The sequence below is a fragment of the Budorcas taxicolor genome, chromosome 5 (genome assembly GCF_023091745.1).
Source record: "Budorcas taxicolor isolate Tak-1 chromosome 5, Takin1.1, whole genome shotgun sequence".
NCBI classification, from domain to species: Eukaryota; Metazoa; Chordata; class Mammalia; order Artiodactyla; family Bovidae; genus Budorcas; species Budorcas taxicolor.
This window is the reverse complement of record NC_068914.1, coordinates 72,442,511-72,464,561: the sequence shown is the minus strand read 5'-3', so window position 1 is coordinate 72,464,561 and position 22,051 is coordinate 72,442,511. Positions and strand designations below refer to the sequence as shown.

The 22,051-nt window shown below is 50.3% G+C and overlaps 1 protein-coding gene across 1 annotated transcript; it reads right to left on the bottom strand.

Annotated features, from left to right (window-relative positions):
• Positions 1-7,169: 7,169 nt before the first annotated feature.
• Positions 7,170-13,675, bottom strand: LOC128048570 (keratin, type II cuticular Hb3). Its single transcript, XM_052640993.1, has 9 exons — positions 13,289-13,675; positions 11,476-11,684; positions 10,375-10,435; positions 10,158-10,253; positions 9,413-9,577; positions 9,020-9,145; positions 8,547-8,767; positions 7,845-7,876; positions 7,170-7,357 (listed from the first exon to the last, which is right to left on the bottom strand). Exons 1-9 carry the CDS (start codon positions 13,670-13,672, stop codon positions 7,170-7,172), a joined length of 1,482 nt encoding a protein of 493 aa, XP_052496953.1. The 5' UTR covers positions 13,673-13,675.
• Between the last annotated feature and the right edge of the window lie 8,376 nt (positions 13,676-22,051).

Below are 22,051 nucleotides of genomic sequence, written 5' to 3'. Positions count from 1 at the left end.
ACCAGGCTTCTAATTCAGAGTCCTGACTCTGCCATTTCCTAACTGGGTGACTTTGGGCAAGTTGCTTCTGCCCTCTGAGCCTCAGTTTCTTTGGCTAGAGAATGAGGGATGGTGGACACTATTCCTAAGGCTCCTTCTGGCTCCCTAAGTGAGACTGTGTATTTAAAGGAGTTTGGTTAATACAAGCCTATGTTTGAATGTTGGTTCAGCCATTTCCTAGTTCTGTAATTGTCGGCAAGACATTGATTGTCACTGAGCTTTATAGTTTATTCATCTGTAAAATGGAATACTGGGTTGTAGGGAGGTTTAAGGTATCTATTGCACATAACGTACCACTCCAAAATTTAGAGGCTTGAACCATAATGCTTTATTTTTTCTAATGATTCAATAGGCTTACTGGGCAGTTCTTCTACTTTATGTGATGTTGTTTGGGATGCTAGGATGTCTGGAAGGTCCAAAATGGCCTCATTTCACATGGGTGGATTTGGTGCTGGATGTCATGGACAGAGGAGCTTGGCAGGCTGCAGTCTATGGGGTCACACAGAGTCGGACATGACTGAATGACTAGCTAGGAGTTCAGCTGGAGCTGTTGGCCAGGACATATCAGTCAGGAGACAATCATTTGAACAGATGAAGTTTAATATAAAGAATTATTAACTGTACTAGGTGATTGAGTCATGAGAGTTTGGCTAGTAAGAAGCAAGAAATCTAAGCATACAGGGGCTGCAGTTATAAGGAGCAGCCCCTACCTCTAGACCTAAGGGAGCACACCCAAGGAAGTGGACCCCAATGCCAAGATCTGGACCTCAGATCCAGGGAAAACTAGGGAGACCTGTTTGTGAAGACGTGTCTCCACCTCAAAACCACCCGAGGGGGATACTGGAAACTGCTGACCACTGTGCACTGCAGGAGAAAAGCCATGGCAACACAGGAGAAGTTCTGGAGAAACTGTGGGTGCTGCAGGAGTCTGCCAGGAGGAACCTGGAGCCAGGAAGGAAAGCCCCTTCCTCTTGCGCTGTCTCTCCATCACCCTCTACTGACAAAGCTCAATCTTGTTCCAGTAAACAAAGGAAGGTATTTAAAGGGCCCCTCTAAATTTTCACAGAGCAGGCCATGGCAGGTGAATCTGGAGCTGACAGACAATGCACTGATAACTGGAGTCCAGGGGCTTGGTTCTCCTCCATATGAGCCTTTCTCATATAGCTGCTTGGGGGCCGGGTTCTAAGAAGGAAGGTAGGGAGCAGAAGAAGCCAGGCCTCCCTAGGCTTGAGCTCAGAAGTTCACTTCCACCATATTCTACTGGCCAGAGCAGTCACAGGGCCAGCTCAGGCTCAAGGGGAGGGGAAGCAGACTCCACCTTGTTCTGGCTTATATGTGGACAGAAGAACAGAACGGCCAAGTCTTCCTGTGGATGCCAGACCCCACAGTATGCCCTCTGGTCACAACAATTCATGTCCCTTCCACAAACAGCATATGCTAACTCCTGCAAAGATCCCCCCAAATTTCATCCCATTATTACATCAGCTGGAAATTCAGGATCTCACTGGTTGAATTAGATCCATTAACACATGAGACTCTTGGGATATGGTTCTTTTATTGTAGCTCCTCCATTATTATCTACCTCAGGCTGAAGTCTTGTGAATTAAATGACAATTATTTATGTCCACCACACCTATCATGCAATCACCATTGCATTCGGTTATTACAGAATCCTAAGTCCCTGGGAAGGAGGTGTTACAATCCCAGAGCTGAGTCCAGAGTCACTTCCCCAAAAGGTCAGAACTGAAAAGGCCCTTTGTAGAGCTTCTGGGGTAGGATAGCCACAATCTGCCCTTCTGTTTAGAAAGAGGAAAAATTTGACACAGTGAGAAGTCCCTGATTCGTAACAGTTCTAAGTACAGTCAGACACTCATTGCTAATTCCTCCTGTTGCAGAGCCTGGGAGTGTATCTGATTAGTGCCTAATTTTGCTCCCTGGAATTGGTTCTCCTCTGCCCTTGTCTCTATCCTTTGGAATCTTGGCCTCACCTTTTGTACCATCCTTTCTTTTCCATGAGAAACAGCCCATGTGTTCTTAGCCTGCTTCTTGTCTGTAGGAGGTTAGGAGCCCAGAGGCCTCTTTTCACTTTGAATGGTTTCTGTTCCTTGTAGTTAGATCTGCTATAACTCTTTAAAAAATTTTGTAAGGTGTGAGGTGGGGCTCAGGGCCTCAGGACTTGAAGCTCTTACAGAAGTTGAGTATACAATGTCAGTCCTGTTTGGTCCCTTGAGCTGGTAGCTAGAAGGCAAGTACATCACCTCCAGAGGTGTGGGGGTGTCCCTGGGCTCCTCCAGGTGGCACCTGGACAACCTCCCAAGGTTATTACAGACTCCTTGCTAAGTCCCTGGGAAGGAGGTGTTACAATCCCAGAGCAGAGTCCAGAGTCACTTCCCCAAAAGGTCAGAACTGAAAAGGCCCTTGTAGAGCCTCTGGGCAGGCCTCAAGTTTTAAATATTGATTTTTATGGCATATAGTTGTTTTACAATGTTGTATTAGCTTCTAGGGAAGAGGAAAATGAATCAGCCACACGTAATACATACATGTATGTCGTCCCTTTTAGATTTCCCCTCCCATTTAGGACATTGCAATGCATGGAGTGGGGTTCCCTGTGCTATACAGTATGTTCCCATCAGCTGGCTATTTTATACACAGTATCAATAGTGTATATGTGTCAATCCAATCTCTCAGCTCCTCCCATCCAACCCCTTTCCCCCTTGGAAGCCATTCATTTGTTGTCTACATCTGTGTCTCCATTTCTGCTTTGCAAATAAGATGATCTATACCACTTTTTTAGATCCACATGTATGCATTGATATACAATATTTGTTTTTCTCTTTTGGGCTTACTTCACTCTGTATGACAGTCTTTAGGTTCGTCCTAAAAGATGATGCTGTTAAAGTCCTACACTCAGTTATGCCAGCAAATTTGGAAAACTCAGCAGTGGCCACAGGTCTGGAAAAGGTCAGTTTTCATTCCAGTCCCAAAGAAAGGCAATGCCAAAATATGTTCAAATTACTGCACAGTTGCACTGATCTCACACGCCTGTGAAGTAATGCTCAAAATTCTCCAAGCCAGGCTTCAACAGTACGTGAACTGTGAACTTCTAGATGTCCAAGCTGGATTTAGAAAAGGCAGAGGAACCAGAGATCAAATTGCCAACATCCACTGGATCATAGAAAAAGCAAAAGAATTTCAGAAAAACATCTACTTCTGCTTCATTGACTATGCCAAAGCCTTTGACTCTGTGAATCACAACAAACTATGGAAAATTCTTAAAGAGATGGGACTACCAGACAGCCTTACCTGCCTCCTGAGAAATCTGTATGCAGGTCAAGCAGCAACAGCTAGAACGGGACATGGAACAATGGACTGGTTCCAAATTGGGAAAGGAGTACCTCAAGGCTGTATATTGTCACCCTGCTTATTTAACTTATATGCAGAGTACATCATGCAAAATGCTGGGCTGGAAGAAGCACAAGCAGGAATCAAGATTGCTGGGAGAAATATCAATAACCTCAGATATGCAGATGATACAACCCTTATGGCAGAAAGCGAAGAGGAACTAAAGAGCCTCTTGATAAAAGTGAAAGAGGAGAGTGAAAAAGTTGGCTTAAAACTCAACATTCAAAAAATGAAGATCATGGCATCCAGTCCCATCACTTCATGGGAAATAGATGGGGAAACAATGGAAACAGTGACAGATTTTATTTTCTTGGTCTCTAAAATCACTGCAGATGGTGACTGCAGCCATGAAATTAAAAGATACTTGCTCCTTGGAAGCAAAGCTATGACCAACCTAGACAGCATATTAAAAAGCAGAGACATTACTTTGCCAACAAAGGTCCATCTAGTCAAAGCTATGGTTTTTCCAGTAGTCATGTATGGATGTGAGAGTTGGGCCATTAAGAAAGCTGAGCACTGAAGAATTGATTCTTTTGAACTGTGGTATTGGAGAAGACTCTTGAGAGTCCCTTGGACTGCAAGGAGATCCAACCAGTCAATCCAAAAGGAATTCACTCCTGAGTATTCATTGGAAGGACTGATGCTGAAGTTGAAGCTCCAATACTTTGGCCACCTGATGCAAAGAACTGACTCATTGGAAAAGACCCTGATGTTGGGGAAGACTGAAGGCAGGAGGAGAATGGGAAGACAGAGGACGAGATAGTTGGATGACATTACTGACTCGATGGACATGAGTCTGAGTGAACTCCGGGAGTTGGTGATGGACATGGAGGCCTGGCGTGCTGCAGTCCATGGGGTTGCAAAGAGTCGGATATGACTGAGAGACTGAACTGAAAGGCCCATCCATGCCTCTAGAAATGACCCAATTTTGTTCCTTTTTATGGCTGAGTAATATTCCATGATATATTTGTGCTGTATCTTTATCCATGTCCCTGTTGGTGGGCATCTAGGCTGTTTCCATGCTCTGGCTGTTATAAACAGTGCTGCTACGGATACTGAGGTGCGTGTCATTTTGAGCTGCTGTTTTCTCTGGTTATATGCCCCGTGGTGGGATTGCTAGGTCATATGGTAGCTCTATTTTTAATTTTGTTAAGGGGCCTCCATATTGTTTTCTATAGTGTCTGTATCAACTTACATTCCCACCAACAGTATAGGAGGGTTCCCTTTTCTCTACCTCCTGTCCAGGATTTATTGTTTGCAGATTTTTAAATGATGGCCTTTCTGACCCGTTTGAGGTGATACCTCATTGCAGGTTTGATTCGCATTTCTCTAATGATTAATAATGTTGAGCATCTTTCCATGTGTTTTTGTTGGCCATATGTATGTCTTCTTTGGAGAAATGTCTATGTGGATCTTCCACCCAGTTTTTAATTGGGTTGTCTGTTTTTTTTATATTGAACTGCATGGGCTGCTTATATATTTTGGAGATTAATTCTTGTTAGTACTTCGTCTGCAAATATTTTCTCCTATTCTGAGGGTTGGCTTTTCATTTTGTTTATGGTTTCCTTTGCTGTGCAAAAGCCAGCTCTCAGTTAAGAGGTGTTCAGGGCTCCCAAGTCAGAGCAGGGGAGTGATGAGAGACACTGAGAGATGGGTCACAGCCAGATACACAAGACTGGCACGTCATGGTCAAAAGTCTTGACTTCATCCACTGTCAGATCTGTGTTTTGGAAAGATGCCTCTGGCTGTCACACAGTGTAGATTGGAAGGGAAGACCAGCAGGTCTCCAACCAAGATGGTGGCGGCCAAAATGTGGATGGTAGCAGCAGCAGAGAGAGGAAAAAGATGGATGAGAGGAATACTTACGAGGTACAAAGGAGAGCACTTAGGGGTTGTTTGGTTTTGAAGGGGAGAGTTCAGGCCTGGACAGATCACAGAAGCTCAGATTTGGGCAGCTGTGATGATGATCTTGACAGGTGAGGCAGGAGGAGACCCCACCCAGTGGAGGGAATGAGGAATAGTCAGTTCAGCTGGAAGGTCTGTTGGGTTGGAAGAGTCTCCAGGACAGCCAAGTGGAGAGGTCTTGGAGGAACTGGGGCGAGTGGGTCTGAAGCTGGGGAGTGAGGTCAGGGCAGGGGAGAGCCACGGGGACTTGGGCTGAAGGATTTGAACCTGGAAGGATGTTAACCGTGGTGGTAACGGAAGGCAAGGGTTGGAGGTAATTGTCCAGGGAGTGTGCTCAGAGTGGTGACGGAAGGGCCCTGAGGCATTTTCATGCTTGAGGGTGAGTTTGCCTGGGTGAGGGAAGTGAGGCCAGGGAAGAGCTGAGAGCCTGGCCTGCAGAGCAAGGAAGTGAAAGGCCAGAGACTCAGAGTTCAAGAGAGGGGAAGGGGGTGAGGGTGATGGGGAGCAGAAGGGGCTTGGGTGAGGAGCCAAGGAACCCTAGACTCCAGGAGGGAGTGAGGAAGGTTCTGGGTCCTCCAGAGATAGTGTGGTAAGCTGGGTAGAAAGGTCAGGGCCTGAGGAAGGACCAGCACTGCGCTCTGGGATAAGGCAAGGCAAAGGCAGACAAGGAGAGGGCCAGTGGGAGGGAAATGGGCGACACAGGAGAGGGGTTACTACAGGCCTGGTGCTTCCAGAAGGGGGCTGGGGCTCCTCAAGGTCTTCCTCCTAAGACCCCCCAGACACTTCCTGAACAGAGGACATGCAAGGTCAGGCCACACAGCGGGCAGGGGAGCCATCTTAGTCTCTGGATGGAAGCTCTGAGGTATGTGGGGGTGAGGGCAGCGAGTGGGGCGGTTGGGAGAGTCAGTAGCCAGTACCCCCTTACCAGCTACAGGGCTTTGCTAGGAGGCTGTTCCAGGTGCTGGGGAGGGGTGCGTATGGGGGAGGGGCCAGTGTCAAGGGTCTCATCTCCCCTTGTTTGGTGGGCAGCAGTGGGGATGAGGTGGGGTGGGGTCTGGGCTGACACAGGGTGGCCCCCTGAGGTGGCTGTTGGTACTTGTGACTGTTACTGCTGTGGTGCATTGTGTGGTGGAGGTGGGGCAGCAGCGGGAAGGTGTGCCCAGCAAGCACGGTGGGTGGGAAGGGGGCTAAAAGTGTGCACACAAGTGTGTGCACACACACAAACACACATACATAGCCTTCCAGCGGATTCCTGTGCCCTCCTTTGGGTCCCTCGAAAACCAGTCAGAGGAGTAAGTCCCCAGCTACCCCAGACCCAGAGGTGAGACTGAGGAAGGTCAGCACTGCCTGGCCAGGGGGAGGCCGGCATTGTTCGGGGACAGGCCCTGCAGGAGCACAGGCTGAGGGCGGGCCAGAAGCACTCCAGTCCTCAGGCCTTCTCCCTGGGCTGGGGTGCTCACCAGTCGGTGCGTGGGGCTCACTCCCAGAAAGCCAGACATCACAGCACAGAAAGCGGGTCCGTCGGTTTATTAGAGAAACGGCGGGGACAAGAGGCCAGAGAGTCAGGGGACATGGGAAGGAGCGCTCTTCTTCCTGGGCGAGGCCAGAGGCCAAGACAGCGGAAGGGAGGAGTCCCTCCCCAGGCTGCATCCCCTTCAGGTGCGACAAGATGAGCAGAGCAGAGGCTGAGGGGAAGGAGGGCGTGGTGTATTCTCAGAACACGAGGGGGCCGGCTACCGAGGCGCTGCTGTTCTCAGCCAGCAGTGGCGGCGGTGGCACTTCTGGCAGGCCGAGGGGCCTCTCTGGCTCTCCCTGGGGGCCGCCTAGCACCTCCCCAGGCTGCAGGAACCCCCTCCGCAGGTGGTGTTGAGCTGGCCGCAGGGCGCGCACAGGCCGGTGCTCACCGCCAGGTTCCCGCTGCAGGGGGCGCTGCAGACGCTGCCCGTCACCGGCCGGGAGCCCGACACGCAGAGGTCCCCGCAGACGACCCCGCCGCGGGAGCTGCTGACACCTGCGGGGATGAGGGCTGTGTCAGGAGGTCTGCTAGTGGCCACCGCATCTGGCCACCTTCCTCTGGCCTCTCTTATCTGTTCAGCCCTCCCAGGAAGGACACAAAGGGCCTTCAGTTGGTGTTCTGAAGGTGTGGACGGAAACTTAGCTTGCAAATCAGGAGCCCTGGCTTCTGGCCCTGGATCTCCTTTGTGGCCTTGGGCAAGTGCCTTCCTTGCTCTGGGCCTTACTGTCCTCACTATACAAGGTGAGGGTTGTACTGTGTGATATCTGAGGTCCCTTCCTGCGGTGATCTTTTTCCGATCTCATTCATACTGTGAGGTTCTTCCTGTTAGCTAACCTCAGTCTCTCCTACTGTATGACTAACCTACTCCCATTTACTGAAGGAATTCTTTGAAACACTCCTCCTGGTATCTCTATACACTCATAGCCAGGACACTCTTATTGCCCAATCTAGAATTTTCCTATTCATGGCTCAGAATACTTACAGACATTCACAGCTCCAACACCTTCACACAGCCTGAGTGGGGGAAAAGGTGAATAAGGGAAAGAGAAAACAGGTTAGAATAAGATCCTCAAATTTCCTCTGGGTGCCAGGATGGGTCAAATGGGCTATTTCTGGCCTATATTTATGACCTTGTGTTAACTTTTATAAAGTGATGTTCTGGCAGTTGCAAACAGAGTATATATTGAATTTCATCCTCACTTGCCCCTCAGTTGGCTGCTTTTGTGCAGTGCACAGCTGGAGCAACAATACCTGGCATACCTGGCTGGGCTCAGCTTTAGGAAGAGGAAGTTTCTTTTGGGGAGTCACATGAGGCCAGGATCAGAGTTTGGCCAGCATCTCCACACTAGGGCAGGATGACTGCCAAGAAACCTGGCAGGGAGTGGATCTTGCAAGAGCTGAGGATGGAATAATTTGAGGATGTTCTGAACTTGGAGGCAGGGCACCTAGGTTCTAAATCTAGGAAGGCCCTGGGCTCTCTGGGACTCTGGACATTGCAGTGGCCCTGGCCCTCATTTCCTCTCTGTATGCTATTGACCGTATTCTAGTCCTTCGAGATACAGGTTTCAAAGAGCTCAGAGTCTGGCTTGGGACCAGTTCTTAGGACTGAGACTAGGATGAGGAAAAATCAGAAGTGGCAGACCTATGCAAGTGGAACTCATGCGGCAACCGAGATGATCCTTACCTCTGCTCCTCGCCCTCCAGCAGGCGCCTGTAGGTGGCGATCTCGATGTCCAGGCCCAGCTTGGAGTTCATCACCTCCTGGTACTCCTTGAGCAGGCAGGCCATGTCCTGCTTGGCCTTCTGCAGGGCCTCCTCCAGCCCGGCCAGCTTGCAGCGGGCATCGTTAAGGGCCACCTCGCCCTGCTGCTCAGCCTGGGTGACTGCAGCCTCCAGCTTGGAGTTCTAAGGGCCCAGGAGAGAATAAGGTAGGTTATGGCCTCTGGGTCTCTGTATCCATTTCCTGGATGTGTCCAGTCTCTCCACCCAGATGAGATCACCCCAGGAATAGACCTCTCCCTCTTATCACCTAGGGCTCCCTGAATGGCCATAACCAAGGACTCAAGTCATCCAGATGGGCTGGAGAGTGAATGGTGAGATCCAGCTGGGCACACACACTGCTGGTGGGACCCTGGGTGGGCCTCAAACACTCCTTACCTGGCACTTGGCATTCTCAACCTCAGCTGTCAGCCTCTGGATCACGCGGTTCAGCTCATTGATCTCCTCCTTGGTGCGGCGCAGGGTCTCCCCATGCCGGATCACCGTGGCCTTGATCTCCTCACACTGGAGGAAAGCAGAAAGGCTCGTGAAGCTCAGCATATGACATTCCACCCACTCAGGACAACGTGGATGATTTGCAGGTGTACAGTGCTCAGCCTGTGCAACCATACATGGCAACTCAGTCCTGCCACTGTAACCTGAGAACCGTCTGCCCTTCTGTTATCATCTCTAGGGATCAGAATCCCTGGAAAAAAAAGGTTTTTCTAATTATATATACCTCAAGTCCCTACCACTGCTGTGTCTAGGAGGCAGGTGTCCTGGAGCACTCACCTTGCTGCGGTACCAGCTCTCGGCCTCGGCCCGGCTGCGGCTGGCGATGTCATCATACTGGGCCTTGATCTCAGCCACAATGTTGTCCATGTTCAGGTCCCGGCTGTTGTCCATCTTGACGATGACTGAGGTGTCCGAGATGTTGGCTTGGAGAACACGGATCTCCTGTGGATCGGGAGTCAGGAAAGATGAAGTATAAGCAAGTTATCTGAGCTTTTCCTCACCTGCCAATGGCTGTAATCTCTTAGGTCCATCTGGAGCCAAAGTCTCGTTTGGAGTAGACACTTCCCTGATGAAATTGCATCGCTTTCCATACAGATAGGAAATCCCATTTAGAAAAAAGTGCAATTACTTCTCAAATGTTTGCTTTGGGGATTTTTCAGGCCCCTGTAAATCTTGTCCCTGCAGCCAGCATGCTGGGGACACTTCCTTGGGGTCCAGGCCCCTGTGTGGAGACCCATTTCTTGTTCTCATGGACCATCCACAGGCTCCTGGCTGCTAGAGAAAATCTGAGCTAGAGAAAATGCGGTCAAGGTGTTTGCCTGGGCTTTGGTTTCCCAAGGCACAGCTGTCCTAGAGGTCGTCACCCTTACTAATTCCGTGCCCCTTACTAATTCTGTCCCGTTTTGCTTCTCCATTCCTCTGCCTAACCCTTCAGTCTCATCCTGTATTTCTGCATCAGTCGGCCAGTGGGAGGGCTGGACAGGGGCTCAGGAATGCCCACCAGGACCAAGAACCCTCTCACCTCCTCATACAACCGCCGCAGGAAATCGATCTCCTGGATCAGGGCCTCCGAGTTGGCCTCCAGGTCTGACTTGCGGACGTAGGCACAGTCCACATCCTGTGTGGGGTTCAAGGGGCCGTGAGATTCAAGGTCACTCTGCGGGCTTGGCTGCAGCGTCGCAGGACAGAGAGGACAGGGTGGCCAGGGGCTCAGGGAGGGGCTTGGCTCATGCACTTACCTTCTTTAGAGCCACAAACTCGTTCTCCGCTGTGGCCCGAAGAGCAACTTCTTCTTCATACCTGAGGGGTATGGGGAAAACAGGGCCCCTTCTGAGCAACTCTAAACTTGACCATGAAGCATGTAAGCAAACAAGCCTGATTCCTAGCTCCCCCCTCCGCTCGTTTCCCCACCTCCAAAAGAAATGGGGTGGGACCAGGGAGGAATCAGGTGGTTGGTCCAGGCCTCCTGGGATACACAGGACTATTGAAACACCCACCTTCACATCACCTCTGGGCTCCTCAGTGGGGTGGGGGTGGAGGGGGGCTGGGGCAGGATCTAGAAGCTGTGCGTGTGCATGTGCGTGTGTGCACGTGTGCATGTGCGTGTGTGTGGCTGGGGCTGGGAGGTGCCTTCTTTTCTCACCCAGGTCTACATTTCCCTTTCCTCTGACTCCTCCCCTTGCCCCTGGCTACAGGTGGTAGGATCTCCCCTCTGTCATCCTCCTCCTGGCTCAGCCGAGAGATGTGGAGCCTGCTGCTTCCTCCTGCTCTGTGGGCAGAGCCAGAGGCAGGGAGCACAGTGGCCTGGCAGTACCCAGTGTGCGCCTTCGTACTCTGTGTCACTCGTTGTCATCGGAGGTCTCTGTCTGTGACTCTGCCATCTCTGCCTACCAGGGGACTGCAAGCCCCACAAAAACACGAGCTGGGTCTATCATTCGCCCCTGGATTGCTATCACCCTGTCCAGATCTGCCTGGTGCCTGGTAGGTGCTCAGAAAGTGTTAGCTGAGTGAAGGGGTGAACTTCAAAGAAGGTCCAGGACTTTGAAAGCTAGACTCAAAAGGATCAGCAATGTTAGTTTTTCTGGGGTCCTAAGAGAAGAATCTATGAGTAGAAGAAAGGGAGAGAACATCATTTCCCTGACCTGCTGGTAGGAAGTCAGGCTGAGCTCCATCCCCAGGGGGCCAGGACCCACCCATGGAACCCATGTGCCTCGAGGAGGGGCAGAGGGCACAGGCTCTTCCTGATCATCAGGCAGAGACCCAGCCACAGGTCTGGACGCTCCACTGTGCCTGGAGCCACTTTCAAGCCCTTCCCGGAGCCGGTGCCTTCCCACACTCACTTCTTCTTGTAGCCCTCCAGCACCTCCTGCACGTGGTTGAGCTCTGAGGACAGCCTTCCACTGTCAGCCTCCACGCACTCGGCCTCCCGCCTCAGTGTCTCGATGTAGCCCTCGAACAGGGGCTCAAGGTTGCTCTCGCAGCACTGGCGGTTCTGGTAGAACTGCAGCTTGGTCTCCAGTAGTTTGTTCTGCTGCTCCAGGAAGCGCACCTGCCACACAGAGGCAGAGCCTGAGAACCTCTTCTTGTAGGACCAGAGGGCAAAGAGGCAGGAGGGTCCCAGCACCAAGACCCAGGATCCCTAACTCTCTGACCCAGAGTCCTCAGAAGCATTATGTCCCCTCTCTTTAAACCATGTTAGGGCTTCAGTGGCTCTCCTGGAATTCCTTCCTTGGAGCTAATGTCAGTCTCTTCTAAGGCAGTATACCTACTGTCATGGAAAGCACTAAAGCCATGCAGAGTCCAGACCCTGTTGCTCTTGTTAATAATGTGTCCTTGGGCCCAGCACTTAACCCTTGTCCTGAGTGCCTGCCTTGCTAAGAGTTTAATGAGCCCTGTTGCAGAAAAGCACACGAATGCAGAATGTCTACTATTCCAAGACAGGTGTAACTGTCAGTGTGCGAATGAACAGGTAACCTTTTTAGAAAAATCAGCTGTAAAAGTTAACAAACAAAGTATGTGCCAATAATCAAAATCCTACGACAACAATGCAAGTAGAATAATAGTCACCTGGACTATTAGTGCAGGGATGTGGTGTGTGCCAACCCCCTTGTTTTACAGATGAGGAAGTTTTATAGGATTGAGAGGTTCCCTAACTGCCTGAGATCTCATAGTGGCAGAAGAATTCCAACTTTGATCTTCTGCCCTGCGGGGTGGGGGTAGGGTGGGGGGAGCTTGCTTCTCTTACTACAATAATTGCTGACAATTGTGCCCAAGAGAAATTTCACATCCATTCTTCTTCCATGAGGTTGGCCCACCACCCCATTCAGATCCTTCTCTGTAATAACTTTGCCACATTCCTGGTAAGTCCTTTCTTGCGCTACTCTTGGTCTCTCATGCTCTTAATAGCTCCAGATCCTTTTGGCCCTTCCTGGTGGGTATCTCTGTAGCATGAATTCTCACAAGTTTGGCTCTGGATAACCTTCCCTGGCCCCAGAACTTTTTCCTCAATGAAGCCTTCTCCCCTGGCCCCTCGAACCACTGCCTCATGGCAGTTGCCTGGATTCAGTGGAGAAGACTTGAGCTGGACACTGACATCTGCAGATGGTTTCAACCAGACCACATACTACCTTCCTCTCCACAAGGCCAAGGAGAGTGGGGACCAAGTCTGTTGCTCACCCCTGGATCCCAGGCACAGAGGCATGGACAAGCCACTCTGGGCCCTGCTCAGTGGCCAAGTAACCACTGTTATATCAAGGGCTCTGTATGAACCAGGAGATTCCTTCTGGGCAGTCTTCCAGTATCGCAGTCACCAGCCCTGCTTGGACACGGGGAGTACCTCCTTGCCAAGTAAGCAGCTGCTGGTCCTCAAATGCATTGAACACCCACACAGCAGCCCTTTGCTCACAAGATGTTATCTCTCAGCACTAGAGTTTCTGCCCTTAGTTCTGCTTCTGTGTTTTCCATTTGTCTCCCCCATTAGACGAGGCAGCTTCTGAGCATATTCTTGTCTTTCTGTCTGTGTTCAAGAGGCATGACTTCCTCTCCTTTTGGCCTGAGGGTTTCTGTGGGCATGTCTCTGACTCCTTCCTCAGTGCCCAGCTGGGGTCCTGAGCATGGGTGGGATTCAGGAAAGGCATGATCAAGGAGACTCACCTTGTCGATGAAGGCAGCGAACCTGTTGTTGAGACACTTGATCTGCTCCTTCTCCTCTTGCTTCACGCACTGCGCATTGGGGTCGATCTCCAGGTTGAGGGGCGTGAGGAGGCTCTCATTGACTGACACGGTGGTGATGCAGGGAGGGCTGAGGCCGCCCACGCCGCCGGAGCGGTACCCGAAGCTGCGGCCGAAGGAGCCAGCACGGAAGCCCCCGCAGATGCTGCGGCTGCCGAAGCCCCCGGTGAGGCCGCGGTAGCAGGAGATGCCACGGTAGGGGGCGGCCGTGATGCAGCAGCGGCCGGGCCGGGATCCGCAGGCGGAGACACAGCTGAAGGCGCGACTGCCGAATCCAGAGCCCACAGTGCTGAAGCCACAAGTCATGTTGGAGACCGGGAGGTGTCTGGACAGTGGAGAAGCTGGCAGAGGACTGAGCCAAAGGCCTATGCTCCCTGAGCCGTGGCAGGCCCTTTTATGCACCAGGGTAGCTGGCAGTAAAAGGGGCAGCAAAGAGACAATAGCTGCATTTTATTGGCTTGGCATCACCCTGGCCTCTTAAGAGCCAACTGTTTGCCTATTCAGTAGAGCTGTGTCAACAATCTCGGCCTCAGGCCTGTTTCATCTTCAAAGCCGTTTACGAGCTTCCTCTCCCCCTCCCATTGCTACTGGAAGTGGAGACCTCCTAGAAGTATCTAGTTGGACTCCATGCTCTGAGTGCAGGCGATAGTTGCAGTGACCTGGGGTAGAGCCTGGTCCCCAAATCCTTTTCTGGAAGGCACAGGGCTGGACCATGGGCCCTGGACCTATGACCTGGCCTTGGGGTAGAGCGGTTGGCCTGTCCCATGAGGGGGTTGGCTTGTCCCGAACAACCTCTCGTTATGGGCCTCTTTGCCTTTATCTCTTAAAGTATGTCCCATCCTTCACCGTCAAAATGAGCTTCTCTTAAGCTGTTCCTACCCAGAGCCTATTCCGTGATGGGGGTTGGGGGAGAGATTTGGGAAAGAGCATGACCCCTGCACTTTGGATATTCCTAGGAGGGCAGGAGCCATGGGGCATCAACTGGGACATGGGAGAACCTGAGTCAGAGAGTTCAGGGGAGAACCAAGGTTGTTCTTCAGAGTTCTAGGCATCACTACTGGTGGGCTTCCCAGGAGGCGCTAGCGGTGAAGAACCTGCCTGTCAATGCAGGAGACTTAAGAGATGCAGGTTTGATTGCTGGGTCAGGAAGCTCCCCTGGAGAAGGGGATGACAACCCACTCCAGTATTCTTGTCTGGAGAATCCCCATGGACAGAGGAACTTGGTGGATCCATAGTGTCCAAAGGGTCACAAAGAGTCGGACATGACTGAAGCAACTGAGCACACACTGGTGGGCCAGGGGGCAGGAGTGAGAGTAGAACACCCCAGAGCTGCAGGATTAATCCAGGGAGCATCCTTGGAGGTGTGTTTAAGGAGGACCAGGGTGGGGTAAGGCTAGGGTTGGTGGGAGACAAGGAAGGAGTTCAGTTCTGATTTGGAAACTGTGCCATCACTAATTCTTTCATTCATTCGGTACATTCTTATCCAATGCCAACCATGCACCTTGCTAGGTCCTGGGAATCCAGCAGAGACTGGAGGTATTTGGAGGTAGGAGAGGGTTGGTGTGGACCCAGGGATGCCAAGGCTTGTTCACTGTGGGAAGGGGAGAGGTCACAGGTAGGAGGAAGCCCCTAATGCCCAGGTTGAGCTGGGGTCAGATGTTGGTGGGGTGGAAGTCCTTCGGTTTCCTAGCAGGGAAGCTGAGTGATGACTGTTGGTGTGTATGCGGCCACTTGGAAGAGTGAAAGGTGTTGGAGGTAGGGGAGGTCACCAGAGTCCTGAAGTGGTGTCACTTCCTCCCTCAGAGGATCCTTGGGTGAGCAGAGGTGGGGGTTCATATGGCTGTCCTGAAAGCCAAATTCCCTTATTTTGCCCCCCTCCTTTTGCACCTGGGCCACTGATGACTTTGATGGGTGGACTATGGGACTGAGACAGGAGGTTTCCCTAAGCTGAGAATTTGAGCCTATAAACCCTTCCAAGCATATGTCTCTTGAGCACCTTTGTACTTGAGGATGACTCCTCTGATGAACCTGTTTCCTGACCCACTGCCACCAAATGCTGACCCAGTCTGGGCTAAAAATAGCCTTCCAAGCATTCTCCCAGAGCCTCACCTTTTGCCCTCCCTACCACCTCTCAGGTGAGTGGTCAGTTATGTCCCAGGGTGAGGGAGGGGCCATCTATTCTGGGAGGGCAGGGAATGGGTGAACTGTGGAGATCTGGCAGGGAGCTGGGCAACATGCACTCGGAGCTGAAAGACCTTCGCAGCCCCTCCTCTTGAGCCCTAGGCACAGATTTCCACAGACTCCTGTGCCTGGAGTGGGCTCTGTGGGATAGGGGCATCAGCTGTGAGAGACACACAGGAGGCAGCCTAGGAGTTTGGGGGTGACTGAATCCAGCTGAATGCCCAGTGGGACTTTGGGGGTGATTCTGTGGGAGGTGTGCTGGTTGGTACTTTCTTGCTCAGCCCTTGCTGGCTCAAACATCTGCCAAGAGAGAACCAGATATTTCCCTCCTCTTGTCTCAGCTGGAACTGGCGAGCTTCTGGAAGTTTCTCACTGTATGTCCAATGGTTATGTGAGATTAATTCTTGGTCAAATGCTGAGGGATGGAAGACGGTGGATCCTCCATCTGTCGCCACACTCCTAATTGCCTCTGTCCTCTGATCCTGCTCATCTACCTGGATCTAGTGGGCTCGGTATCCAAATTGGTCTCTTCATTGAGGGTCTCTGTGTAGACACACCCATCTCCTTGGGTTGGGGGAGCCATGAGTGCACCCAGGTCCCGGTCCTGATGGGAGCGTAGACTCTGAAGATGAAAAGCATGGTTGGCAGCTTGGCTCTGCCACTTACTAGCTTTGTGACCTGTGACAAGTTATGCTTCCCAGATTCCTTATCTGTAAAATACGAATGCAATCCAGACTTTGCTGGAATGTTGGGAGGATGAGGAGCATGCCTGGAGGCAGGAGGTGTTCTCCCCTACCCTGGAGGCAGGAGGTGTTCTCCCCTACCCTGGAGGCAGGAGGTGCTCCCCCCTACACTGTATACTAACAGGGGCCAGCAGGACCTTGCCAAGGGTCAGTGAGCATTGGCTGTGAAGTATCATCCTTGTGTGAGCAGAAAATAGCCCGGCAGCTTTATGAGGCAATCAAGGCCGCCTCAGCAAGCTTTAATTAAAGCACTTATGTGTAAGTGGTCCAGAACAAAGAGAACTGAGCCCTGGTGACCCCCTTAGAGAGGAAGCTGACAAAGGGACAGCAGCATTCTGCCAGGCGGCTTCCACCTGGGCTCCAGGCTGGACTGGGCCCCGCCCTCATCCTGGGCTATAAAGGTTCTGGCCACGTCCCAGGACGGTTTGGTCGCCAAGGCCTGTGCCCTGTGTCTCTCCTTCACACAGCTGGCCTGGGTCCGCCTGGGGACTGATCTGCTTCTGCTGTCTGGAATTGCAGCTCACCCTGTAGCTCTGATTCCTGCCTACCACCCTGGGATGCCTAGCGTCACCCAGCCTTATTCGTAACTGTGCAGTTTTCTGGTGGTCACCTGCCTGTCTGCCTGGCATTTGACCCATGGGTGCCCAGACTTTGGTCATTTCTTCTTGCCTTTATACCCATGAGTCCTTTAATTCTTTTTACTTTAGGTAAAATCACTAGGTGCAAGAGGACCACCCTGGCTCGGGCTGTGCCTGTGTGCTGCCTGTCTGGAAGAGACGAGGCTGTTTCAGTGAAGCCTGTGAGAGGAGGTGAGAGTCCAGAGATGTGGATACAAATCCCGTTTCTGCCTCTGACTAGCTGTGTGACGAGTAAGGCCATCTCTGTGTGCCTTTTTTCTTCGTCTGTAAAGTGAAAATTGGAACGCTGGCCTCCTAGGCCTCCCTAAGAATGAAACGAGCCGGTCTATGTGAAAGCCCCTGAGGCTAAGCCTGCTTTGCCTGCGATCTAGGAGGGAACTGCGTCCCCTCCCCTTTCCTACTTTGTTCTCCAATCTTGCCGCCTCCAGTTTTGCCTTCGGCCTTGAACTTGCAATACGCTGAGGCACAGCGGCTGGAGCTGATGAATCGTGGCACCGTCACATACTCCACAACTGTTTATTCAGCGAGTACTATGTCCTGTAAGAGATGAGGAGACATTTTCCATACTTCCCTGTCTTCCAAAAGCTGACTGTTTAATCAGGTAGGTTTGGAAACAAGTACATGTTAAAGATAGTAGATATAGTCCTTTTTCCAAGGCAGTTTGAGATTGATTATGCTTGATTGTCAATTGCCTGATAAAGTGCGTCTGTTTCAGGGACTGAGCTCACTGTAGGCTGGTGCAATCAGGGAGGCTCTGTGGGAAAGGCCAGACTTGAGCTGGGTTTTGAAGGGTGGGTAGGGCTTGGGGAAGTCAGAATGGTAGAAAAGGGCAGAACAGCACAGAAATATTCGAAGAGCACTGGTGGATCTCAAAGGGTGTCACACCTAAAGGGTGAACTTTGGGCTCATTCCAATGAAGGTTGGGAACAAGACAAAGACATGGGCTCTCAAAGCCATGCTTGCTTGACATACTGGAGTTACTGGTCAAGAAAATAAATATATGCAATTAATGTAGGAGAGAAAGGACTGGTATTATCTGTAGACAGTGGGATCAGCTGCATAGAAAACTCAACAAAAATCAACCAAAAAACTCTAGAAATGACAGGATACATTGAGCAGTGTTGCTGGTTACAAGATCAACTTACAAAAATTAAAAGTGTGTTGCTATATCAGTGTCACCAATGAGAAAATAAATAGAAAAATAAAGATACCATTCCTAAGAGTGATCAAAACAGCACAATAGTTGCCATGTAACAATAAACTATTCATACAATCTTTATGAAAGAGGTTAGACTCTTATAAAAGAATACAAGAAAATCTAAGTAGAATTATATCATATTCAGAAATAATCTGACCTAATATTTTAAAGATATCAATTCTCTCTAAATTAATTGTAAGTATAATGCAATATAATTCCAGCTGAATTTCTTTTGAGGGGCTTGATAAAATCAATCTAATTTTTATGCAAAAGAATAAAGTCCCTTTACAGTAAAGTTGGTTGTGAAAAAAGGAAAGCAAAGAGAATATCTGAGGATAGAGAGTCACAGTAATTAAGAAGCCTAGTACCTGTGTAGGGGCAGGTAAATGCCATTGGAACAGAAGAGAGAGCTCAAAACAGGCCCTTTAATGTAAGATAAATTTGGTATTTGATGATGGTGGCAACAAGAGTTATTTATTCGGCTGGTGAGATAAGTAAAAATAGACCCACTACATGGAAAGCATAGAGCTGGTGTCCAGTTTGTAGCCTGTGCCATGGGAGACCTCAATGAATGCAAGGTCTGGACATGAAACATGCAAGTATAAAGCAAACAGAGAATATAAAAGAAAACCCTTGTAACCTAGGGGTGGGAAAAGACTTCTCAAGCAAACTTTAGAAGTCAAAATCACACACACACAAAGAAAAAATCAAAACAACAGGAAAAAGATAGATTGACATAATTAAATCACAATTAAGAATTCTACTTCAATGAAAGACTATAGAGAGAAAAAAAAAAAGAAAGACTATAGAGAAAAAGCGGAGAGCCTGGGAAAAGCTTAATATCTGCAATATATAAGGAGCCCTACAGAACAACAAGTGAAGGACAGGAAATCCAGTGGAAAGCTAGCCAGAGTCTGCACAGACAGCCCCCCAAAGGGAAAGACCAAATGGCTTTGAGGATGCTCCTGCCAGTCCTTAGAGGATGCAGACCCGAACCATGAGATATCCTTCTACCATCAGAATGGCAAGGGTTAAAAAGCAGGCGCTACCAACGATGAGTGGTGAGTTGGGAGAATGGGGACCCTAGGGCACTGGGGTGGAATAAGAGCTGGTGCAGGCATTCTGGTAAGCAGGGTAGCGTTGCGCATGTATTTAGGCATGTGTAAAGCCTAGGACCCAGCAACCCCACTTCTGAGGGAAGTCCAGCCCCACATCTGAGAGCAGCCCCTCTGCCAGCACCAGACAATTCATGGTGGCCTTGTTTGTAGCAGAGGGAAGTGGGAGTCAGCCTAGATAACATAAAAGGTGATAAAGGTGCATTATGGAAGTTTGAAGCAACAGAACTGATGTACTTACAGACAACACAGTGTTGAGTTAAACAGTGTCAAAACCATACCGTTTATGTAAATAAAATATACACTGTCCCAAAGCGTTGCTACTTACTTCACAATGCGTGTTTGTATGCTCAGTTGCTCAGTCATGTCCAGCTCTCTGCGACCCCATGGACTGTAGCCCACCAGGCTCCTCTGTCCATGGGATTCTCTAGGCAAGAATACTGGGGAGGGTAGCCATTCATTTCTCCAGGGGATCTTCCCAACTCAAGGAGCAAACCCAAGTCTCTGGCAACACAGGCAGATTCTTTATAATCTGAGCCACCAGGAAAGCCCTGCTTTACGCTAACAAGGCTATAATACTTTATACAATTTGGAGACATCATCACATGCATTACAGTGGGTGCCTTTGGTGAGGAGAGTGAGACGAGGGATAAGAAATGAGGTGGAACAGATGAGTAAAGGAGGGAAGAGCCATCTATGGGCTGGTGAAGACACTGTGCAAGAACTGGGAAGTGTGATGGACTCAACTCTGGCCAAGTGGTCTAAAAGAAAGACCAGAAATGAAGCAAAGAAAGTGGGAAAGACCTAGGAGATGAGAAAGAGGGCTTCCTTGGGGCCAACCTGAGCTGGGCTGAGGAGCCTTCAGACATCTTCTGCTGAGCCTTTGGTGCCTGGGTAGATGTGTCTTGGAAGCAGATTTTTAAGGAGCTGAAACTGACAAGGCATAGGAAGGACCAGAGGAAGGAGGCCTGGTACACAAGATCTGTTAGAAAGTTAACATGTAGGGGTGATGACTGTGGGTTGTCCAAGGAGGTTATACCAAGAGGTACTGAGCATTCAGAGGGAAGCTTCTGGGAGAGTGAAAAAATCCAGGCTGGGAAGAGTCAGGGAAGCTGCACTTTATGCCCATCAACCTTTGAAGGCTTCATGGAGGAAATGGTTTTTCCCCAATCACGGTATTGGGTGCGTTTGGTAGCCAGACTAGCCAGACTAGGATGCCCTCTAGTGGGGAAGCATTGCAGTTCCAGCAGTCCAGGAGCATCTTCTCTAAGGCACCTCAGGTCCCAGAGTGGGACTCATGCATCTCTGTCGGATGGTCTGAACCACAGAGCTCGGAGCTGTGAAATGGATTGCACATCAGGCTGATATGATGCAGCTGGATGAGAGCCTGGAGCTAGATAGGAAAGGGCTAGTTATAAGTGTTTCTGGGCCATTTTTTTTTTTTTTTTTCTGTTTGGCTCCTATTTCTCCTCTGGCAAGCCTCCTGAGCTGTTGGGGTTGGGGAACTCCGGAGGACATTGAGTCCTACCACACCCTCCAGGCAGCTAGCTGCCTCCCTGTCTCATGACCAGCCTGAGCAACCCTGGAAGGGACCCCTAAGTGGAACCTGAAGCTGAGTCCCCTGTCACTGCAGCCCCCTGGGTGTCCTCACCTCTTTGGGAACCAAAGCATCAGTCCTGTCCCCTAGCAGCCTGACAGCATTTGTGGGTACAGCTGCCTCTCATGTCCCCATCAACTTTCCCTCATCTGAACACAGACACCAAACCTCTTCTTCTTCAGGACTCCTCAGTTGCCCTCGACCCCCATGGGCTGCTGTCTTGACCACCACTGTTCCTCCAGAAGCAGCGAGGGGGCTGAGACTGGGCACTCTTCCTCCTGTGTGGTTTGAGCAGCAGAGGGCAAGGATGGCTGCCACTTTGGGCTCAGAGCATCCGTGGGTACTGCCTGAGAATTCGGGAGCTCCTTGAGGCAGAACGTGAGCTGACCCTGCTGATTACTGCCCAGACCACAGATTCATAAGTAAAACAAATGTTGGCTTTTAAAACTGCTGCGTGTTAGACCCACTGACTTTGTTTACAAGCTTATGGTTGCTGGGGGTGGGGAGGATGGAGGAAGGGATAGGTAGGGAGTTTGGGATGGACATGTACACACTGCTATATTTAAAATGGAAAACCAGCAGGGACCTACTGTATAGCACGTGAACTTTGCTCAACGTTAAGTGGCAGCCTAGATGGGAGGGGAGTTTTGGGGAGAATGGATATAGGTATTAATATAAGTAAGGCTGAATCCCTTTGCTGTTCAACTGAAACTATCACAACATTGCTTGTTAACTGGCTATACCTCAATACAAAATAGAAAGTTTTTTAAAAAGCTGCTATGTTTTGGGCTGGATTCCGTAATTTGCAACCACTCTTTGTTAGAATCATCTCATTTCAGAATTTAAGACATTTTAAATTCATTTTAAGATTTCAGTTTTAAGCTCTGCTCAAACCTATTCTCTCACCCCACTTTTAAACCACCTCCCCAGGGCCCAGCCGGTCTGCTTACAGCTATAAAGGCTTGGCTGGGTGGGCCAGGTCTCTCATAACACACCTCCACCACCTTCTTTGAGGAGATTTTCAATGTGTTGCATCAAGGGGAAGCATTGTTGAGCAGGCCTCTGCCTAGGTGACAGCTGGTGGGGGTGTGGGCTCCATGGTTGCCTACAGCTGAGTAGCGGTCCCACAAGCTTGTTGAAGGTTGATTCCTGTGAGGTCCCCCAATACTGGTGCTGCCTGAAAACATTTGGCCACATTTTGCCTTCCATGCTG

Excerpts from the sequence above, each read along its gene's own strand:
- LOC128048570 (XM_052640993.1), bottom strand. The coding sequence starts at position 13,672 with ATGACTTGTGGCTTCAGCACTGTGGGCTCTGGATTCGGCAGTCGCGCC. Across the intron at positions 9,146-9,412 it reads AGAGCTGGTACCGCAGCAAG|TGTGAGGAGATCAAGGCCAC; the intron begins GTGAGTGCTCCA and ends GCTTTCCTCCAG. Across the intron at positions 7,358-7,844 it reads TGTTGGAGCTGTGAATGTCT|GTGTCAGCAGCTCCCGCGGC; the intron begins GTAAGTATTCTG and ends TCATCCCCGCAG.